This window comes from Typopeltis vanoorti, chromosome 23 (genome assembly GCF_054136105.1).
Source record: "Typopeltis vanoorti isolate ZY-2024b chromosome 23, IOZ_Tvanoo_1.0, whole genome shotgun sequence".
NCBI classification, from domain to species: domain Eukaryota; kingdom Metazoa; phylum Arthropoda; class Arachnida; order Uropygi; family Thelyphonidae; genus Typopeltis; species Typopeltis vanoorti.
The window spans coordinates 78,706,423-78,730,177 of record NC_143571.1 but is presented as its reverse complement, the minus strand read 5'-3'; the positions used below and the strand labels follow the sequence as shown (position 1 = coordinate 78,730,177).

General features: G+C 34.6%; 1 protein-coding gene across 1 annotated transcript in view; it reads left to right on the top strand.

Moving 5' to 3' along the window:
- LOC150094019 (protein KRI1 homolog) overlaps positions 1–22,228 on the top strand; it is a 33,377-nt gene extending 11,149 nt beyond the window's left edge. Inside the window, exons 2-3 of the mRNA XM_090412839.1 lie at positions 2,137–2,249; positions 19,395–22,228. Of these exons, the coding sequence (XP_090268965.1) occupies positions 19,428–21,782 (2,355 nt within the window). The 5' untranslated portion in view covers positions 2,137–2,249; positions 19,395–19,427 and the 3' untranslated portion in view covers positions 21,783–22,228. The remainder of the gene's footprint in view (positions 1–2,136; positions 2,250–19,394) is intronic.
- The last annotated feature ends 1,527 nt before the right edge of the window (positions 22,229–23,755 follow it).

The following is a 23,755-nucleotide window of genomic DNA, read 5'->3' as shown; positions in this document are numbered from 1 at the left end:
ATGAACTCTAAAAAATAAAATTATTTCTTTCTTGAGATAAAAAAAAACATAAGGATAATCGTTGAACATTTTCAGAATAAATGCTTCAATTATTTATCAGGATGTTATTCTCCTTCTGTACTCAGAATTACAATTTGTTTTGCTTTGCAGTATTGTGTGTGTGGGGTGGGGGGGGGATTGTTTTTAGTATTTACATTGTTCATGTCTGATTAATGTAGGTTGAAATACATTTAGTAATTTAAACATGCCATCAGAATACAGATTATCTTAATTATAATTTATTTATATAGCCCAAAAGCAACATTTTTTATACTTTTCTACATAGCATTGGTTTCTTTGGAAAGCACACAAAAACATTTGCCATAGAGATATCCAGAGCGCTTAATAAATATCAGCTACATATCATATGTAAACTATATGTGAAATTGGCAAATCTCATCCGTTCACCTAAGAACAAACCCTCTTATTTATCACATTCAGGAGTATATGAAGTGTCCTGTTCTTGTGACCTGGTTTAATATGGACAGACAGGAAGAACTGTTGACATCTGCCTTGGAGAAGACAAAAAATGCATTCAGCACTATCGTTATGGCAAGTCAGGTCTAGTCTTGGTGAGGAGCAGTTTGGATTTATGCTAGGAAGAGGGACAACGGATGCGATATTTGTGCTAAGACGATTGAAGGAGAAATATAGAGAGATGCAAGTGGATCTGCACATGGTGTTTATAGACCTGGAAAAGGCACACGACAGAGTGGCCAGGCAGGAGATATGGAGGTGTATGAGGAAGAAGGGGGTGTTGGAGAAGTACGTGAGGTTGGTGAAGGAGATGTATGAGGGAACAGAAACTCAGGTCGGGTCTAGTGTCGTCATGACAGAAGGGTTCCCCATTGTCGTAGGGCTACACCAAGGGTCAGCTCTGAGCCCCTACCTCTTTGACCTGGTCATGGATGTACTAGTAGAGGATGTCAAGAAGGAGGCACCATGGAGCATGCTGTTTGCCAACGACATTTTTCTATGCGAATCATCCCGAGAGAAGCTTCAAAATACCCTGGAAGAGTGGAGAAAGGCATTGCAGGAGAGTGGCATGAGAATTAACCGGGTGAAGATTGAATATATGTCAACGGGGAGTGACGAGGGTATGGTCATACGACTCCAGGGTGAAAGGCTAATTTTAGGGAAGAAATTCGAGTACCTTGGGTCGGTTGTCGAGAGGAATGGTGACCTGGATGAGGAAATACAGCACCGAATAACATGGGTTGGATGAATTGGAGGAAGATGAGCGGGGTCCTGTCCTATGACGAGGGTATGGTCATACGACTCCAGGGTGAAAGGCTAATTTTAGGGAAGAAATTCGAGTACCTTGGGTCGGTTGTCGAGAGGAATGGTGACCTGGATGAGGAAATACAGCACCGAATAACATGGGTTGGATGAATTGGAGGAAGATGAGCGGGGTCCTGTGCGACAAGAGAGTGAGTTGTAAGAAGAAAGGAAAGCTGTATAAGATGGTGGTGAGGCCAGCGATGCTCCATGTTGCAGAGATGTGGCCTATAACCAAGGCACAGGAGAGGAAGATGGAGGTAGCAGAGATGCGAATGTTGAGATGGATGAGTGGTGTGACAAAGAAGGACAGGATAAGGAATGACTACATCAGAGGGACGGTTAAGGTGGGACCAATTGGCAAGAAGATACGAGAAAGTAGACTGAGGTGGTTTGGACATGTAGAAAGGAAAGGTGAGGAGTATGTTGGTAAACGAGTGGAGTATATGGAGTTGGAGGAAAAGAGGCAGGCCCAAGCTCAAGTGGAGGGATAAGAAGACAGAGGATCTTAATGAGAAAGGATGGAGTCCGAAGGACGCCCTGGACTGGAGAACTTGGAAGAGGAAGGTTAAAGATCGGTGCGCCGACCCCATTTAACATGGGATAAGGCATAGTGAAAGAAGAAGAAGAAAACTGTTATAATATCCTACACCCTTCAGGATGCTTATCAGGAAATTGATGATTATTTAAATTTTTTTGACATACTAATGGTATAGTGACAATAAATTATAAAAGAATTATGAGAAAAGGCTAATATATTGTAGTATAATATTCTCTGATAGAATTTTTTTTGTGATATTTCTTTCTTTGATTGTTAAGGATTAAAGTGCTTCATGAGCATAGAGGAGGAAGATCCATTGAATTGTGCATTAAATTATGTATTCAGAAGAAATCAAGAACAATTTTTGCAGTGATAAACACAGCTAAATAAGGTAAGTTTTTTTAATTAACTTGTGTATGTATATTTAGAAGCTTTCAGACTGATAATCTCTGTATTAAGATAAATATATTTTTGTAGTATTGAATCATACTATAAACTGTTCATTCTGTTTGTATTTGATACTAAAACTAGTTGGGTTCTTAATACATTTTCATACATTAGGCTTTGTTTTTTCCACCATAGACTTTTGTAACTGATTTCATTAAGTGAAAATGGTTTGTTTCTCTTTATGCTGCCTGTTTTTCATTGACAATTTTTTTTTGTTTCACAGAGGGTAAAAACTAAGTTGCTTTCTTCATCTAAGGCAGGATAATTATGCCCTTCCTAAAAAAAAAAAAAGATGTAATACATTCCATTTCGTAGCAAAAGAAAGTTCCATTATATTGTCCATATACAGTGCAAAAAAAAAAAAAAAAAAGTAGTGACCGAGTTGTAAAATATATGAAACAGAAAAGAAAATTACGTGAAAACAGTTTTATTGATGTATAATTTTGAAGTTGTCTTCAGTATCATCAACATCATGTTGAGAATCCTCAGAAAGATTTAGACCTTACTTCTTCAGATAAAAAAGCTTCCTTCATGCCAGCTGGTTAGCCGAGTGGTTAGCATATCTGCTCTCCAGCCAAAAGGCTGTGAGTTCAAATCCCACCATGGGCATGGATGTTTGTGATTGTGTGTGAAAATACTAGTGGTGGTGGTGGTGCTCGGAGATAGATGGCATTGGTGTAGATGATGAAGGTAGTTGCGGTTGGTGGAGATGGAGAGTTGTAGAGTAGGTGCCCTTCCTCGATGAGTCTTTGGACTCCCTGGAGGTGTTATGTAATGCTACTAATGATAATAATTCGTTTAACTTTCAGGTGTCTACCAGATCCCTTTGCTGTTATGGCTTGTCTTACTTTAGACAGTTGTTTAGATCTGCTGCTGTCCACTGCAAAGAACATAAATCTTACTGAAACTGTGAATCCAATGATAAACCTGAGATATGCTGAGCAGTGTTAAGTTTATTATCATTATTAAGTATCTGGTATAAACTTCTGAAATATGTCATTTACAATCAAACTGTAGAACTGTTAAATTAGGAATAATCAGTTGAACAAACTGGCTTTCACAGTAGTTGTCATTGTGTTGATCAGTTGCTTGCTGGCTTAACCAAGTCAAAGGGAATGATTTTTATAAAAGCCCTGTGAGAATGTCCACTTTTTCTAAAAAGAATGTTTCGGAATAATTCTCTGCAAGATAATAAATACACAGTGTTCTTCCCAGAAATATTTACCAGCTGGGTGGAATGAAGCATTAGCCAGGCATACAAAAAAAGTTACTGCACAGTATTTTCTATTATTTGTAAATACAATCCCTCTAATAACAGTGAAAGAAAGCTTCAGAATTTCAGTTTACTATTATCTTCATGGAATACCACCAACTAAAAGCTGACATCAATATAATATTAATATTGTAAATATAACTTTAGTGTTTGTTACACACTAAATAAACTTCAAATGCAAAAAGTTTCCATCATATTTAACTGAAAAATGTAAATTCCAACATCCATGTAAACAAACAAATCTTAGCATAAACAAGCGAATCTTCAATAGAATATTATAAAAACACATATTTTGAATATGTGAGTTAAGAAAGATCCTTTTTCATAACAAATTAAAATAGTAATTTTATTAGAAATTACTTCAAACAACGATAATATTTTATATAGTAATTATAACAAACAAGACTAGGATTTTTCTTATTTTCTGATTAAGTAATGAAAAACCTAGTAATGCTCACAGCTTAAAATTGTATACATTAAATCTTCTCTTCTTCTTAGAAGCCCAGTTGTCAGCAGCTTTTTTTGTAATTAAAATCTGTTTGATCTGGTCCCTCCAGTGAAATCAGCATCAGATTATTTAGAGTGTTCTGACTGATGCAATTCGTCATACAGGTTTTTATCCCTTTTAATGCAGAGAAACCCCTTTCACATTCAGCTGTGCTCACAGGCATGGCCAGTCCAACAGCAGCTAGTTTTGCTAAATTTGGAAAAGACTCTTTGAGCTCAGATGTTGTTGTTTCTAATTTCAGCAGTATTTGTCTTGGGATTTTTGTATGACTGTCCATTAATCATTTTTGATGCAACTGCCCATTCTAGTTTAGTACTTTCATAGTTTAAAACTGCAGGACTTCCATTTCTAGAATAATGATCAAAAAGAATCTCAGAAGCCTCACGTTGATCATGACTTTCAGCATTGAAAAGTCTTGAAAAGCAGGAAATGATTGGCATATCTGGAAATCTTGCTTCTAGATGTTTAATAACTGTGCCTATGTATTCTTAAACGTAATAACATTAGAATCTGAATAATCAGTGTGAAGGTCTGACCATTCACCTGAAAGATGCTGATGAAGATTTTGAAAATGACTGCCAGGCATGTCTTTCAATTCCATGATGGATAGTTTTCTGGCTTCTAAGACTGGCTCTATTTCAGTTAAGTCAACATCTTGCCTTTGCTATGATCTAGACAAGTTAGATAAATACGGTAACACATCTGAAAGCATCATTAGTGAAGCTACAAAATTTTATGTTCTGATATATTTACTGAAACCTTCAGCTGTGATATCATTTCATTTGGTGGCCTCTCTTTCCAATGCAGCTATAACACTCACCATTCATTTTCTTAGAGACTGTACTGCAGAATCATGAGACAGCCATCTAGTATCACTAGCCATTTTAAGTTTAATCTGAGGACTGTTCAGTATATTTTGGATTTGGGTTAAACCAGCCATCCTGACTGAGGAATTTTGGAAGAAGAAAAACAATTGCTTTAAGATATCATTAAACATGACTAAATAAGGCACTTCAGCAGCTGCTTGGGCACTAGCAAGAGCGAGTCGGTGGTTTACACAATGACAGTTGACCATGAGTCCATCTGTTTTATCTTTGAGCAGTTTTGCAACTCCCTTTTGCTTTCCGATCATGACAGCTGCTCCATCAGATCCTAGACCCACCAGATTACAAGTTTTTAAACCTAGACTGTCAAGGGTTTCAATTTCTTTGTTAGTTACAGTCTCAGCTGTGCCATCAATGATATTGTAAGTTGATACAAAATTAGCCCTGACCTCTTTTCTAAGCCAACAAACATATTTAATGTACACAATCAGCTGTTTTAAAACTGAGACGTCTGTAGTTTCATCACATAAAACACTAAAATAATCTGCAGAATGTATATTTTTCAGTATTTCAGATCTAATTTCCGATGCTAAAATATCAATCAACTCTTGCATTATTCTTTCTGAAGTATAATGTGCATTTTTACCAATGTTAAGATGTTCTAAGTAGGAACAGCCCATATCCTTGCAATGCTCAAGCAATTTTTCAAATAATGTAGTATGTGGTAACTCATTTTTTGCTAACCAATATATAGATCTTAAAGCTACCAGAAAAGCATCTCTCTGCAAGTTATTCAAAATTGAAATTGATTTTTCAATTATATCTGAACAAGAATCAGTGTGTTACTTGCTTTGTTCATGGTCAACCAAGCTTTCTTTTCGAAGTCTTGTGCATGGCATAGTTATCCAAGTCACTTCCTTGTTTTGGGTCGTCTCTTATACATGTGGAACACATCATTCCATTATCTTTCACTACTAACCAATGGAATTTTTTAAAACCTGTCACTGTCACACTGTCAATACCCGATAAGCGATGTTTAGATGCACATTTTACATATTGAAAGAGACTCTGCAGAAATCGACGATTCTGTTGTTGGTATACTATGCTTATCGGTTTCATCTTTCTTAAAATAACTTAAGAGTGTGGTTTTCTGACTTGGCTTTTTACTTATTATGGGGTAATTTAATAAATACAAAATATCATTGTTATTAAATTAATCAGAACAAATCACTGAATTGTGCACTGACAGTAATACCCAAGACACATAACGCACGTTATTTCGGTCCTTATTTACAGTCTTAACTCCTCCACTTTAAAGGCTCACAATTCTATGATTCCTTTTTTAGAATCTTCCATTAATATGCCCCCGATTGTTACATAAAAACTTAATTTCCTAAGAACAAAATTTTGCCCGCCTGCGTTCTTAAACTTCCGTTAGCTCTCTTTTGTTTATCCTCCGTTCTCTGATACTGAACGCCCTCGTTGTTTTTGTTACTATATTGAATGCTCTCGCTGTCAGCTGTCAATCACCCATCAAACTTCTCGGTGAGCATGGGCACTCCATGAAAGTGGCAAGCAAGAAGTTATGTATAATGGTTGACGTGTTGTCTCCTTTAGCATTATGAGAATGTCTTTACAAAGCATGGCACTTAATAATTCTAAACTCAATCCTGTTCCTTTACCACAATAAAATTCCTGAAAGTAATACAACTATCCAAATCCAGTAAGTACATAATTATTTTTTAAATGCTTCACATTTCATTTTGACAAAATAACATCAATAACGTGCATATCACAAGTGCCGACAATGCATGTTATGAAACCAAAACTAATAATGTACTAACATAAACAATTTGTAAAAATATTCAGAATTTTAAATTATGACTATTTTTACAGGTGTGCTTCAAAGTGAATATCCGAAGCTCACGAGATTGGCTTGCAGTGCAAGAAATTGAGCTGGTCTCACGAGTATTGCTACTCTCCGGTTCGATTTCTCATCAGTTAATTAAAAAATGTCTTAGATTATTTTTCCATTCTTGCTCATTATTTAGCCATGTCAATTCACATCATTAATTAGCTGGGTGGTTAGTAAAACCAGCCGGGCAGCTCGCCCATTCAAAAGATCCTGGGGAGAACACTGTAAATACAGTTTAAGTAATAAATGAAAAAATATCAAACAGATTGTTTCATGTGGTTTTGATTAATATTCATAATCTATTCAGAAAACTGGTTTATGACAAAAGAAAATCACCTCCTACCACATGAGAATCCAAGAACCATATGATTCCTGTAATTTTTCAACAAAAAGACCTCAGAAAAGTACTAAATAAGTTGGACAGGACATTAAAAAAAATTTTTGGGTCCTAGTGGTATCTCTCCAGTTCTCTCAAACATTGTGTGTAAAGGGCCTACCAGTTAATCAGTGACCATCAGTACAGATTCTGCCATTCAAGATCCACAAATGACCTTGTAGTTTGCATCAGTGCTTCCCAAACTTCTGGATGTCAGGGCCCCCCTTTGGAAAGATTAAAATTTATCATCCCCCCCCCAAAAAAATCATAATACACACGTATATTATTATAACATTTATTGTACTTATATTCAATACAAAACATACACAGCGAACATTGCAAAAATCAAATGCAAATATTACATTTTTAGCATCTTACATACACATTATCTCATATTTTTATATAGATAGATATATTGTTATTGTACATTTGCAGTACAAACACATGAAACGTAAAACTATTACTGATAAAGAATGAATTAAAAACATAAAAGAAGTTTAATAACAATTTAATGTGATGGATGTGTTTCAGTATTGCTACAAAAAAGTCAGTATGGTGAAAGATTTGAAACTGCAATTCTTAGATTTCTGCTTTGAAATGAAACTTATATGAATAAGCATATTTTTACTAATATTCATTAAGTGGCAGAATACACAGGAGGCAAAATTTGTGAACCCGCATCAATGTGTGATTTTTTTCCCATTAAAATATAAAAAATAACAAAAATTAAATACTTTTCTTTTAAGATAAAAAAGAATCTACTTGGTTCTTAAAACATTTTCAATTTTTTTTCATTATTTCACGGTCCCCTCAACAAAACCTATGGCCCCCCAAGGGGGCCACAACCTACGTTTAGGAAGCGCTGCTTGAAACCACTGGAGTAGATGACCTCTGATTTCGATATGCGTTAGTTACGTTAACAAAGTTTTGTGTGTTAGTGTGTGAAATGCTTTTGTTAGGTCAATGAAAATGACTAATGTTATTCTGTTTTTATCCAATGTAGCGTTTATTAGGTCTGTGAAATCTTCCAGGAGTGTTGCTGTTCCTTTATTGGGTATGATTTGAAATTTTTCAACGTATTATGTGGAAAGTTTGCAATGCATGATGATCTCCATGATTTTGTTGATTACAGACAATGTGGCAATGGGTCTGTGATTACTTATAATGTTTCTTTTTCCATATTTGTGTATGGGTGTGAATTGTTGAATTGCCAGTGATGGTCCTTTTATTACTGTGGGGAACCACATTGACTGGGTTGCTCGTGGACCTAATGGAGAATGTTTGTTTGTGTGAGGAAAGGTTGTTTCTTGTAGTTTTTGGACAGAGTTCATGAAAGTGCTGATTTAAAATTGTTTGCCTACTGTTTGAGGGATTTAGGGTTGCAAGCAAAGCTGTGTTTTATTGTTTCTGGGGCAGTGGTTCTGTGTGTATTGTTCAGCATTTCATCAATCAGGTGCCAGGTTTCCTTTATTTCATTCTGAGCTGTTGTTAATTTGTTTCTGTGTACCATTTCTAATCTGTGTTGTTAAGAGATTCCATTTTCTTTTGTATTCAGCTTATAAAGCGATATTGTTTGGCAACTTCTTAAGTTTTCCATAGGGCATTGTTTCTTTGTATGTCTGTTAATATGTTGTCTGTTATCCATGGATTCTGTTTCGTTTGGGAGTCTGTTTTTATTTTTGTTAATGCTTTGTTATATATTTTATTAAATGCAAGTTTAAGATTATTATATACAGCTTCAGCAGAGTCTAAAGATGCTATCTGCATCCAGTCTTTTTTCTGATTTCGTCATTTACTATTGTTTCGTTTAGAATGCTATTATACTGTTTTGTAGTTTCAGTGATTTCAGTTTTTATGGGTTCTGTGTGTAACTGTAATGCTGTGAAATAATGGTCTGCCAGTTTGCATGTTATGACAGCTGCTGTGTGGCTGTTTGGAGGGGCCGGTATATTTATATGGTCAATGCAGGATGAGGTTGTTGTATTTCCAACTATTTCTTCTCGTGTATACGACTGTGTGGATGGGGTTATGTTATATGCTGATAAGAGGCCTAGGTATTGTTCTGTGTTGTTATTTATGTTCCTAATGTTTATATTCGTCTCCTATTATTATCAAATATTCTGAGGTGCCTTCTTTCATGGCTGAAAGCAACCTGTTTAGTTCAACTAAAAAATTTGTGGTGCTTAAGTTAGGTGGTCTGTATATTGCTTTTAATATCGAGGAGTTTTCTTGTTTGATGTTTTTAATTTCGATGCATATGTTTTCTGCGTATTCTAATTTATAGTTTATTTCTGTTACTTCTAGTTTATGTTTGGTAAATATTATTATACCACCTCCTCGTTTAATTTTTCTTCAATGTGTTGTTGGAAGTGTAGCATTTTGTAGATAGTAGCCTCTTCATTTGTCGTAGATACTTCAGTCAGTATTAAAATGTCTATGTTGTCTATATCTTCCTTCAGATAAGCTTGTAGGGCCAGCCAGTATTTTTGAATGCTTCTGATGTTGATGTGGAGAATAGATAGTCCTTTTTTTGGGGATGGTCACTTGTTTCCATTCTGTTATCAATTTCAGAATGTGGTAGTTATCATGTTCCGGGGTGATTACATTTGCTTGATGGCCTGCATTCATGTAGGTTGGTGTGCTATTCCCTTCTTTATGAGTCGTCAGTATTCCTTTTAATGTGGCTTGAGTTCTTTTACGGATTTTATTTGGATTGGTTTTGCATCTTGTGTCTTTTTAAGGAATATATTGCTGTCTCTTATCCATATAAACTGGTAATTTTTTCTGTTTTTACTTTCCTTGTTTGGTAGAATATGCCGTTAAGTATTCGGACAAGTATATTGTGGTATTGTCGTGGGCTTCTTTCAGATCCTTGACGACTGGTTTTTTAATCCCGCTAGCTTTTACAAGTATAATTTTTGTTGGGCTGTTGGTGAGTCGCACTACAACGGGAGGAGGAGGAATTATTTTCTCTTTTCCTTTTTTGTGGTAACCGATGTACCGACTGGATATCTCTTGATTCAATGGGAGCGCCAATTTTTTGGCTATGTTGTATTACGGTGTCTTTTAGATGTTCCGTAGCAATTTCTGGGTGGCCATCTGTAAAAATAATGAAAACAATAAGGTGATGCATATTAACCTCCACTGGAAAGAATAATTTGAAGCTGCAAAAGAAAGTCGCAGCTGTAGTCTTTGAAGATGGTGAGGTATCACTTCATGTTCAGTCAGTGTTACAGTCTGCAACGAACAACTTCCTTGTTAATGAAGAAGATTCTTAACCTGTTAAGACAAACTCATTCTCACAAGCACTTGGAATGGATGCGACGCACAGATTAGTGATTATGCTGCAGGTTTGATTTTCCAAATATTCCTTACCACATATCTCTTCTGTCTCGTGTTCCTAATCCTACTGTTATCATATATATATATATATATATATATATATATTTTTTTTTTTTTTAAAGATATTTGATGACTAAAACCAAGATTAATTAAAAGCTTTAATGATAAAAATATTATTAGTTTTGGCTTTTTAGCCTTCATCAGGTAACTCTTTAGGAAGAGGAAACAATAATAAAAACTGAAGATTCTAAAAACTGAGAAGCACGGACAAATTGAAGTACACAATTGAAATAAAAAGTTGTTCCATTTTACGTGCCATTGTTTGGTAGCAGACTCTCGAGAACACCAGTACTGAATAACAGCAGTGTGACTATCAGGGATGTCATAGCTCAAATTGTTGTTTAAATGCTCAGGATTAAGGATGATCTCCCTATTTCACAATTTCTCTGAAACTCATCATGGCAGCGGAAAATATTTTCAGATCTATATATATCTGGGAAAATCATCATGAGATAGATCTCCTAGATAGATCTGGGAAAATCATCATGAGAATTGTTTGAGAACAGAAGATGACTGGATAAGGCACTGGCATGTGATCATTTATAGGAGATGTCTCTCTTGTGTTCCTCCATACGAAGTTCAATAGACTTATTAGTTTGACCATAATAAGGAACATTGCAGTCACACCATAATTTATATATGCCAGGATATTTCAGATTGTGATGCTTAGGCTTTGAATGGCTTATAAGAGATTGGATTTTAGGAAATGTAATGAATTGGGAATTTCTGTATTGCGGTGCCTAGGAGGATCTATAAGAAATTTCTTAATGGTGGTTTCAAAATATCCATTTTGTTTAAAGACATGTGAGAGGTGATTAATTTCTTTTGAAGTTCATCTGGATCATTTAAAAGAGAGCGTGCTCTGTGTCCCCAGGTAGAAATAGTTCTGAGTTTTTGTGGTGGAAAATGATTAGAAAGGCTGTGAAGATATCTATTAGTATGCGTTGGTTTTCTGTACATCTCTCTCTCTTCTGTCTAAGACTGGTTGAGTCTTCTCTATTCCTTGCTGTTCGAAAAAGTTCCTTATATGTTCTGCATCCTGAGATGTTCTTTATTAATTTCAGCCAGATAATTCTTGGTCTTCTTTTTTCAGTTGGAAAAGTATTGATTAGGACGTTAGGAAGTCTGTCTGTGTCCATGTGTACAGTGTGTCCAAACCATCTCAGTTGTTGTTTTCTAATTTTTTCTATTATTGTCTTTTTATACAATAGTTCTTGTCTGACTGTGGTGTTTGTTTTCTTTTCTATCCAACTTGTTCTATTTATTTTTCTTAAGCATTTCATTTCAAATGCCAGCAGTTTTTTCTCCTCTCTTTTTTTAACTGTCCACGCTTCTGCTCCATAGGTTGGTATAATTATTGCTGTTGTATAATTATATATATATGACTGTTGGTATAATTATTGCTTCATATAATTGGATTTTGGCTTGCTTAGATATCTTGTTTGTTTTACAGATTTTCTGTAATTTTCCCATGGTGGTCCATCCTATCGCTATTCTGTGTTTGATTGTTTTGAGTTCATCTGTTGTTTCTGTTAGTTTTGATCCAAGGTATATGAAGTTGTCTACTTGTTCTATTTGTTCTCCGTTTAGGGTGGCTGAGATGGTAGTTCTGTTCCTCCCTATTTTCATCACTTTTTTCTTTTGTTTATTTATTGTCATGTCATATGTTTTACAGGTTTCGTTTAGCCTTGTTGATCAACTTTTGTAGTTCATTTGGGGTTCTTGCAAGAAGGACGAGATCATCTGCATATTTGATATTATTTATGTTTAAACCATTGACATTGATTCCAGGCTCATTGTCTATTGCCTTCTTTAGAACTTCTTCTAGATATATGTTGAATAGGCATGGGGATAATGGGCATCCTTGCATTACTCCTTTTTGGATCTCTATGGGTTCTGTTGTGAGTGTGTCCTTTTTAATTATTGCATTTGTCTTAGAGTAATATTTTATCAGAAACTGTATTATATATTTGTCTGTTGTTTTTCTAGTAGAATTTTAAGAAGGTTTTCTCTGTTGATGTTATCGAAAGCTTGTTTATTGTTGAATAGTTTCCTCGGAAACCAGCTTGTTCTATGCCTATCATTTCTTCATAGGTGTTTTTTAATCTATTTTGTATAATTCTTATGAATATTTTATAGGTGTGAGGGAGTAAATTGATTGGTCTGTAATTTCTGCAATCTCATTTGTCTCCTTTCTTGTATATTGGGATGATCTTTCCAGTTCTCCAGTCATCTGGGATCTCTCCTGTTTGTAGTATTTTATTGAATAGGGTTGTTAAATATTCTATTGATATGCTGCCTCCATATGACCACAGTTCAGTAGGGATAGTATCAATGCCTGGTGCTTTATTGTTTTTCATCTGTTTTATTGCTTATCTAACTTGTAAAATTTTTGGGTGATCATTATTTTCTTCTATTGTTGGCATTGTAGTTTTGTTTCCTTGGTGGAAGATAGTCTTAAAATGGTTTGACCAGATTTTTCTTATATAATCAATATTCCCAGTTTCAGTCATTTTGTTGTTTATCATTGTTACTGCTTTTGCTGAGAATTCTTTTGTAATTTCTCTTACAGTATCATGGAAGACTTTTAGGTTGTTTTGTTGGTATGCTTGTTGGCATTTCTTAGCTTTTTCTTCTAGCCATTTTTCTTTGGCTTTTTTGCATAGGTTATCAACTTTATTTTTTAGTGCTCTTTATTTTTCTCTATTCTCTTCATTGTTTTGTTGGTTTACAAGTATCTTGGCCTCTCTTTTCTCTTCTATGGTAGCTATGATTTCTTGGTTATCCACTGTTTGTTTATTTGGGTTTGGAACCTAGAGTGTCTTTAACACTGTTTCTTTTCCTTCTTCCCAGTATTTTCTGCTGTTCTGGAAGATGGAGGGTTTTAATTTCAAGCACATCTGTTCTAAAAATCGACTTCTGCTTGAGCTATCTTTTAGTTTTGATAGGTTGATGTTTTCTTCTTTTCTGATATTATTTTTCCTGTTGAATTTTATCTTCACTTTGGCAGTTAATATTTCGTGGTCAGTGTCAAAACCAAAACTTCTTAATGTTTGTACATTATTTACTGATCTTTTCCATTGTTTGTTTATGATGTACATAGAGATTCTAAATTTTCTAGAGTAGTATGAGAGTTTTACGTCCAGGAATGGTAGGGAGTTTTCGTGTTCTAGTTCGGCTGTGAATTTTATATTTGGATGTTGGTTATTGAGATGATGAAGAAAATCCATGAGAATTGTGGCCGTGGCTCCATATAATAAAAATATCATTTACATAACACTTCCAAAGTTTCGGTTTAAACAGGAAGGACGATATAGCTTTAGTTATATCGTCCTTCACAAAATCGTTATTCACTACACTTCCTAAAATCCAATCTCTTATAAGCCATCCAAAGCCTAAGCATCACAATCATCACAATCTGAAATATCCTGGCATACATAAATTATGGTGTGACTGTAATGTTCCTTATTATGGTCAAACTAATAAGTCTATAATAAATTAATAATAAACTAATATATCTATAATAAATCTATAATAAACTAATAATAACAAGAGAGACATCTCCTATAAATGATCACATGCCAGTGCCTTATCCAGTCATCTGTTCTCAAATAATTCTCATGATGATTTTCCCAGATCTATCCCAGTTTGCTGGGATAGATCTGAAAATATTTTCCTCTGCCATGATGAGTTTTAGAATTGTGGAATCCAGGAATCATCCTTAATCCTGAACATTTAAACAACAATTTGAGCTGTAGCATCCCTGATAGCCACACTGCTGTTATTCAGTTCTCGAGAGTCTACTACCACGCACACAACAAACAATGGCACGTAAAATGGAACAACTTGAATGTTAATACAATGTTTTTTTATTTCAATTATGTACTGCAATTTGTTTGTGCTTCTCAGTTTTTAGAATCTTCAGTTTTTATTATTGTTTCCTCTTCCTAAAGAGTTACCTACTGTAAAAAGCCAAAACTAGTAGTATTTTTATCATTAAAGTTTTTAATTAATCTTAGTTTTAGTCATTAAATATCTTTTTAAAATGTATCAAAACAACCGAGTCAATACTCATGAATACATATATACAGTAAAACCCCTTTTTTACACTTTTCAGGGGACTGATGGAAAAAAGTGTAAATAGTAGGAAATGTAAAAAAACATTAAAAAATACTAAAAGATGACTTACTGCTATTATGTGAGTCTACACACTAGATTACAAAATTTAATAACTGAAAATAAATAAATTTACAATTACTTACATTTATCTATTTTAAAAAATCTTTAATTGTTGATTTTTTAAAATTTTATTTTATTTATTTATTTATTTTTACATAGCGCCAGATTGCTTTGCATTGCGTTCAATGCTTGACTTGTTTTTTACTATCGTGTTCAAAGTGGTGGACACGGAGAGTCCAAGATCTTTTGCTAAATGCACACGTGTCCGGCATGCCAATCTACATGTCGCATAATTGCCATCTTTTCTTCTACCAAAATACATTTTCTGTCTTTTTCCTCCATGTTACTAACATGGATAATCCACCACAGTAACTTTCACACGCTAAATTATGTAGCAGAAATTCTGCAATATCAATTTGTACTGTGATTTTTCAATCACAGTATCGCTCATCACTACATTACTGCTGCAACCGTGAAAGTTACTGTGATGGCGAAAACGAAACTACAGCCGAAAGCAACGCCATCTGGGAACAGAAATGCGATGATTTTCGCAGAAATTGATTCGAAAATCAGTATTGCCATCTGAGAAAAAAACGCAAATCACGGGAAATAACGTCAACATCAAGTTGTTAATGGCGAGAAAACAATATATCGTAAGAATAGGCCTTAAGATGGGACTAACGGAAAATGATGTAAATGGTAGGAAAACATAAATTGCGGGAACGTAAAAATGGGGTTTTACTTGTGTGTGTGTGTGTGTGTGTGTGTGTGTGTGTGTGTGTGTGTGTGTGTGTGTGTGTGTGTGTTAATGGGGAAATATGCATTAAAAAATGGTATCTATTGGGCGAGTTCATCTTAAATTGAGACTTCGTTTTCACTCTCTTGGCGCTAACTTGGATTTTTTTTTTATTGTAAGATCCCAAACACAAGAGGTTGGTCAGACTATAGTACGTTGATAACACCATGTTCAAGCTAAAAGGAACTTGTTCACATTGCATTCTTGGGCTATGAAGGAATGTTGAATAGCGCTGCAGTTGTTTCAATGGTGAATAGAGAAATTGTTGATGCCAATTCAGAAGAACAGTGGTCATGGAAGTATTGGCAGAAGATGCAAGCAGCAGAAACTGAATTCCTGTATGAAAGTGAGTGCAATGAAAGAGCGAGAGGATTCTACTCACAACTAGAAGAACATTTTTTAATCCTATCTTCAACCTGTTCCCGAGTTAGTTGCACTTTGGCAGAACTAAAACTAACTCGAGTTCCTCAAGGGCAAGTATCCTTTCCTGGAAACAGAATTTTTATCCCATCACTTTATGTGCAACCTTGTGATACAAATCCTAACGAGTGTTACGATTTAGAGCCACGAGATAAAGACAGTTATCTGCCATACCCTCCCTCCCTCCCTCTCTCTTTCCTGAAAAACATTGATTTATTCATAGTTTAGGCTCACTGGCAGTATACTTAAAGGATGGAAACCGGATGCCTGATTTTCAATAATAAGGACTAAAGCTCTACCCACTCCCTTTGGGGGGTGGGGAGAGTGTTACCAGATTATTAAAGTTGTTTTGGTAAAATTAAGTCTTGAGCAAAAGAGATGTAATTGTTGAATTGACGAGGTTATGTAAACCACGATTGATGAATGGCTTGGAAATTGGAATTTGGGGTAGTAAAGCTTTGTATGTGTGTGGATTTTGTGTTGATTTGTGCATAGGAAGCAAATGTTTCCAGAGAAATAAGAATTATTTTGACGATATCAGGGCGTGTTCGGAAGACTAGAAAATATAATTCTTTAGGCAATTCAAACCATGGTTGTGGTTTGAATTGCCTAGAGCAGTGCTTCCCGAACTTACGGATGCCAAGGCCCCCTTTGGAAAAATTAAAATATTTCACATCGTCCATCAAAAAAAAATTCATAATACAGACGTATTATTATAATATTTATTGTATTTATATTCAATACAACTTATATTCAAGATTTTGCATTTGTAATTTTTTGTACTTCTTATCAATATCTTTGAAATGAAACTTATATGAAGAAGCATATATTTACTAATATTCATTAAGCGGCGAAATATGCAGGAAGCAAAATTCATGAATCGACACCAATGTGTAATTTTTTCCATTAAAATAACAAAAAAGAAATAATAAAAATTATTTTTATTTATTATTATACGTTTCTTTTAAGATTGAAAAAAAATCTACTTAGTCTTAAAACATTTTAAATTTGTTTTCATTATCACCCCACCACTGGACATGTACCATGAAAAGGTTTGGAGAAACTTGTACTGCTACCCTTGACATTTACATAGCTTTTGAACATGTGGCATCGAGGCCTACTAAACACAAATTGCCATTCTTTGTTTTCCCCCTTCCATCCTCTGTAATTGGGTAGCCAGCTTTCTCTCTGATCATACTTGGCAAGTCATGATAGATGGCTCCCCTCTCTTTGAGCACCATCAAGGCTTTGTCCTTTCACCCTATCACCTACTCTCTTTCTCCTATACATAAATGACCTACTCACAACCACTGATCCCATTCACAGCTTTGCAGATGATAGTACTCTCCACTCAGCTTACTCATTTGACCATGCAGTTCTCTGACATCCAAAGCTACAAGGTCATCTACAACTAGTCCCAAAACATTGATCTATGTACTGTCCTCCAGTGGAGCAAGGACAACCTTGTTATGTTCGATGCCACCAAAACATAGTCTTGCCTTTTCTCGTGCAAAAGAAATCTCAACTCTCTTACCCTTAGTAATATACAAATCAAACAAAATCAGAACTCTCTCTCTCTTCCACTTTGCTTGGACTAATGTCTTTTCAGTCTTTTTACCTCCAAACTGGAGGTAAAAAGACTGAAATTTCTCCTTGCATAAACACATCACATCAATATCCTCCTCAGCTTCCAAAACTTAGACATTCTCTTTCATTCAAGATGCTGTTTTACACCCATCCAACTCTTAACTGTATACAAATCCCAAATTCGCCTATGTTTAGACTGCTGTTCACATGTTTAATGATCCTTGACACTCTCCGGAGGTGAGCAGTTAGGTTCATAAATGATTCCTCTCCTACAGATTCCCTTCAGCCTTTATCTCACAGATACAGTGTTTCAGTGCTATGCTTATTATTGTACAGGTGCATCAATGGTCATTGCTCTACTAAACTTGCAGCCATCATTCCTTCACTCTGTTGCACCTGTTAATACAAGAACAGCAGCTGCCCATCATCTCTTTGCTATGCAGCTGTAAACATAATAGAACCATCTTCTCTCTTCCTCTTTTATTCTGTCTACCTCAGTCCTCTAATGCAGCCTTTCTCATGAAGTATTTCCAAACTACAATCTACAGCTCTTCAAAAATATAAAAATAATTGTTGTTGTTGGTCTTAACTTTCAGAATAATAAAGAATAACTGAATTTGTTATTTTTGTCGTAATCATCATCATCAAATTCCTGACATGTACCCTCAAGGGGTGTACAGGATATGATAGTACTACATGAAAAACTTACATCATTACTAACTTCCTATGTACAATCTGCTGGCCTGGTTGACCGAGTGGTTATTTTATCCGCTATCCAGCCAAAAGGTTGCTGGTTCAAATCCTGCCATGGGCATGGATGTCTGTGAAAATACTAGTAGTGGTGGGCGGTAGATGGCATTGGTGTAGGTGCAGTTCATTGTAGTTGGTGGATTGAGTGGTGGAGACATAGAGTTGTAGAGTAGGTGTCCTCCCACGATGAGTCTTTGGACTCCCTGGAGATGTCACGTAATAATAATAATAATTTTCATCCAAATCAATCTGTTACCTGTCAAGACTCCGATATTATCAGATTTTATATTTCTATTGCTATTTTTGTTGATCTATGAAAATTTATAGTGGGTTTTTTTTTTTTAGAATAACATTATCTGCATAAAGGAAATAAATAAAATGAAAAACTATGAAGGAAAATGGCAATAAATCAGATATGAAGATAGGAGATACTCAACATATCTGATTTATTGCCATTTTCCTTCATAGTTTTTCATTTTATTTATTTCCTTTATAGTGTAATCCACTATAAAGGAAAGTGGATTACACTGTCCTTTATTACATGGCAGATATAGTGGGCATCCCTTGAATCTGGTTCCACTTTCAGTAAACTGAAAATATAATAAGAAGATAATATGAAATTGCAGCTCGCAGGATTTGAGCTGCACTTGTGCTGAACATTATTTCAAAGAAAGACTACCATTAGCAGCAGAAGTGTGGGACTCCTCTGTATAAATTCATAGGGAGATTGCTTTGTTGCAGACAGCAATCATCTCTGCCAGTTATTCATATGCTGTGTTTTTCAAGAGTGGGAATGTTTGGATAGCATATATTTTTAAAAGAAATTAAACGATTCAAGTTCTTCAATTTGATGCTTATAATGAAGAGAGAGAGAGATCACCTACACAAAGATATAAATTTTCCATTAATATATTTAAATCTAGGAGTAAGTTATATTGTATAAAAAAAACTATACTTTCTTTCCACGTATTATTCTCTCTCCTCATCTCAAAAATAAAACTTTTTGACAGATAATTTTATTGCTTAACTTGGGACTCATTTTTTTATTTTATTTTACAGTGGTCTTAAGAATCCAGATTGTGGTACAACACTATGGCCCAACTTCTAGATAGCTCATCTTCAGAAAGTGAAATAGAGTTCAAAGTCAATGAAGATTATGCATCCAGGTATGATAAATGGCGCCAGAAAGAGGAATTAGTAAAACTAAAAGCCAGGTATGGTGATGTCGATAGTATTGCTTCTGATTCAACCTCTTCATCTTCTGAAAGTGAATCAGAAGACCTTACAAAAGAAGATGACATCACTTTTTTCCGAACTCTAAGTCTTCTAGAGGGTAATGATCCACGAATATATGATAAAAATGTGTTGTTCTTTCCTGATAAGCAAATCAAAGTGAAGAAAAATAAAACAGAGAAAAAAGATAAACCAATGTTCTTAAGAGATTATGAAAGGAAACAGATTCTTGAAAACGATGGAATATTTGATGATGATAATGATAACCAAGAAAAAAGACCATATTCACCGTCATACATTGAAGAGCAGAAAAGAATTAAGGAAAGTTTCAAAATAGCTTTAACAAATTCTGATGATGAGGAGGAGGAGGATTTATTGGTTGAACGAAAACAAACCAAAGAAGAAAAGGAAACTGAAGAAATGGAATACTTGCAATGGCTAAAAGGAGAAAAACAGAGCCTTTCAGCAGAAAATAAGGATTTGGAAAAGGATTTGAAATATCTTCATGATTACTGGAATGATTCTGAATTAGACCCATCTGAAGCATTTTTAAAAGACTATATTTTGAATCAGAGATATTCTGAAACAAATAACAGTGAAAGAATGCCAACTTATGAGGAAATAATAAATGATGAGAATCTTAGTGAAGATGAAAAATTTTTAGAGGCACAAGCAGTGTTTGAACATAAATTTAATTTTCGATTTGAGGAACCTGATTCAGAGTTCATTAAAACCTATCCACGGACAGTAAAGGATTCTCTAAGAAAACCAGATACAAGAAGAAAAGAAAAAAGAGTAAATGTTGAGATAAGAAAAAAACAAGAAAAATTGCAAAAGGAAGAAGAAATTAAAAGGTTAAAATCTCTAAAGCGAAAAGAGATAATGGATAAATTAGAAGAATTAAATGTGATTACTGGTGATGGCAATATACATTTTAAAGATGTTGATCTTGATGGTGACTTTGATCCTATAAAATATGATCAAAGAATGAAGGAATTGTTTAATGATGATTATTATGCTGTGGAAGAAGGAGAATTAAAACCAGTATTTCCTTATGATGAAGAGTTAGATGACATTAACTGGAATGAATGGGAAGGAAGAAAAAATGATTTGGAAAGTCAGAGTGATTCAGAAGAAAATCAGCATGATCAGATGGATAATATATTAGAAGTGACACAAAGTAGACTTAAGGAAAGTGAGGCTCAAGGTGATGTTGCAAAAGAAGTGTTGGAAGCAAGCAGAAAAAGGAAGAGAAAGTCCAAGTTTGCTGAAGCTGTAATGAAGAAAAAGCCTGTTTTTGATCCAAATGATAAATCATTTGAACAGTACTGTGGGGAATATTATAAGCTAGATTGTGAAGACTGGATTGGTGATACACCTGTAAGGTTTCCATACCGACAAGTTTTACCAAATGACTTTGGTCTAACAACAGAGGAAATTTTAACATGCAAGGATAAAGAACTTAATAAGTGGTGTTCATTGAAAAAGACATCACAGTATCGAACTGAAGAAGAAGAACAATATGATATCCAGGCTTATCGAAAAAAGGCTGATAATTCTATGCTGAAAAGAAAGATTCTTTTAAGTTGTTTTCAGCCAGATGATGACAGCACTGAAAAAATTAAGGACAGTAATGACAAAACCCTGAACTGTATGACTCAGCAAAATAATCCAAGAAAAAGGAAAAGAAATAGAAAGAAAAATAAAAACAAGGCAAATTCATTTATTGAAAATCAAGAACTGAAGTTGCTTTCACAGTCTGAAGGTGACAGGTCAGTTTCAGATCCTGTGCAAGATAGTGCAAAAAAAAGAAAGAAAAGGAACAGGAAAACAAAACTAAATGCTAATAGTAATCAGATTTTTAATACTTCACAGCATCTCACACTAAATAAGGCTGAGGTGCCATCAACTTTGCTTTCACAAAAGGAACAGGTAGATTCTATTAAAGAACAAAATGTTTCCAGTAGTACTCCTTCCACTGATTGCCAAAAATGTAAGAAAACACATAGAAATGAAAGCGCTGAATCACTACAAGAGTTGGTTGCTAAACCAAAGATGAGTGCCAAAAATAAACATAAAAATTCCAAACAGTTCTCTGGAAAACCTTTTGAGGGATTATCTGATAAAAGATTATCTATTCCTGACAGCAGACTCAAAGCTTATGGGATTAATCCAAAGAAATTTAAAAATAAAATTTTGTATTCCAAAACCTGATGATATAGATTAATTTATCTTAATCAGTTGTAAATATATCAGAATACTTTTCTAATAAAATTAAACTAAAACAAACTGTTAACTAAAAAGTTGAATTATTATGTATTTCCAGATGGAGAGATCGTGTTATGTTTAAAAAAAATTAAGTTTTTAAGGTATGCGAATTTGGTGATGTTTGCTATACATATAAAGCTTGCAATAAAAACTGGGATGTTTTGGTGCTTTGTATTTTAGTGTACTAAAATTTTTTATACTGCATGTACTGAGGAAGCAGTGACATCTTTAAATATATGAGGCATAATTGCACCTTCATTTTTACTAGCTTCTTTACATTTCCTTCCAAATTTATCTGTTATTTGTTATGTCTTCACCACTGCTAAATGCATCCAGCCATATTGATTTCAGTTTTTCTATAGGTGTTTTTCCTGTGATTACTGCAACAAATACTGCTTTGTTCTTTCATCTTCCATTATATTATATGTTTCAGAGATCGGTAGTTTTTATTGATTGATATGAAATCACTACCTGCCTTTTGCCAGCCTGAAGCGACTTGAAAAAAAGCTTCATGTTTGCTTAGTAGAACTGGATTCCCAGATTATCTCGCCTTTACTTCTCTCATGATTTTGTAAAGTGCTACAGATTTACAAACTTTCATGGGTTGGATTCACATAAATAAATAAACATAGTCGTCTATCAGATTTCAAGGCCTTACACTTTGCATCATTAAACTGATAGCTCCATTCACTTGCCCAATCACACAGTCTATTCAGATCTTCCCATAAGACTACTGTAAGTGAATTCTGATATTCCTCGTAGTCTTCCCAACTTTTCATCATCTGCAACCAGCTGCATATCTCCAGTTAAACTTGCCCCAGTATCATTGACATAGAAGTTAAACAATAATGGTCACAAACAGATTCCTCTGACATGCCAGTAGTGACCTTGCTCTTTTGGAATACCACTCCTCCCATACACACCTGCTGATACTTGACAGCACATCACCTATCCAACTCATTAGTCTCCTATTCAATCCCATCCATTTCAGTTCAGTTCTCATGACACATGACCTGTTATCTTTTAAACCTAATCAATGCTCTGATGAGGTAATGAATCCTATCTGCGTAGTGTATATTATGGCTATCAGTTGCATGTATTGTTCAAACCAGTTTATCTGTTTTATTCTTATTAATAAAATCTTATTTTATTATAATCACCCAGTAGGTGGCATCTGGCACATGGCTTAGCTCCATAAATAGGATTAATATTCTTTATTCTAGCTTCACCTTGTGATTATGCTGATACACTGATGATGATGATGACCAGTTAGTTTCTTTTTGAAATATTTGCAGTAATAAAATTAATATAATAAATTCCTATATACTATCCTTATATAATAAATCCTGTATAAGAATATGTCTAATAAATCCCTCGAGAGTACTTTTTTTTTTTTTAATGTGGCTCCCACCCATGAAAGGTTTATTTATCAACCTATAGTACATTTGTTCCATAGATGGGCTAAAGTTTTTTTTTTTCCTGTTTTTATTAATTTTATATATATTTTTATACAGTCTGGAAACCTTGTTGTAGAGGCCAAACATGGAAATTTTTCAAGCCATGAAAAATTTCCGTGAGCAATGAAATTCATCTCCCACCTAAATACAATCACAAACATCCATGCCCATAGCAGGATTCAGACCCAGCCTCTTGGTTGGAGAGCAAATATGCTAACCACTTGGCCAACCAGGCTGACAATCAAGAATTTGATGATAATGATATCCTTCTCAGAAGATTTCCCATGACTTTTGTTTTAGCTGTTGCACATAGCTCTATTTTTTCTCCTCTGTATTCTCTAAGGGTAAATGCTGATTTTCTTTCTAAGAATTAACTGTATGATTTCATCTTTTCTTGATATACTTTGTAACTTCCTTTGTCTACAGCATAGTTCTTAATTTTCTATCCTTGCAGACACCTTT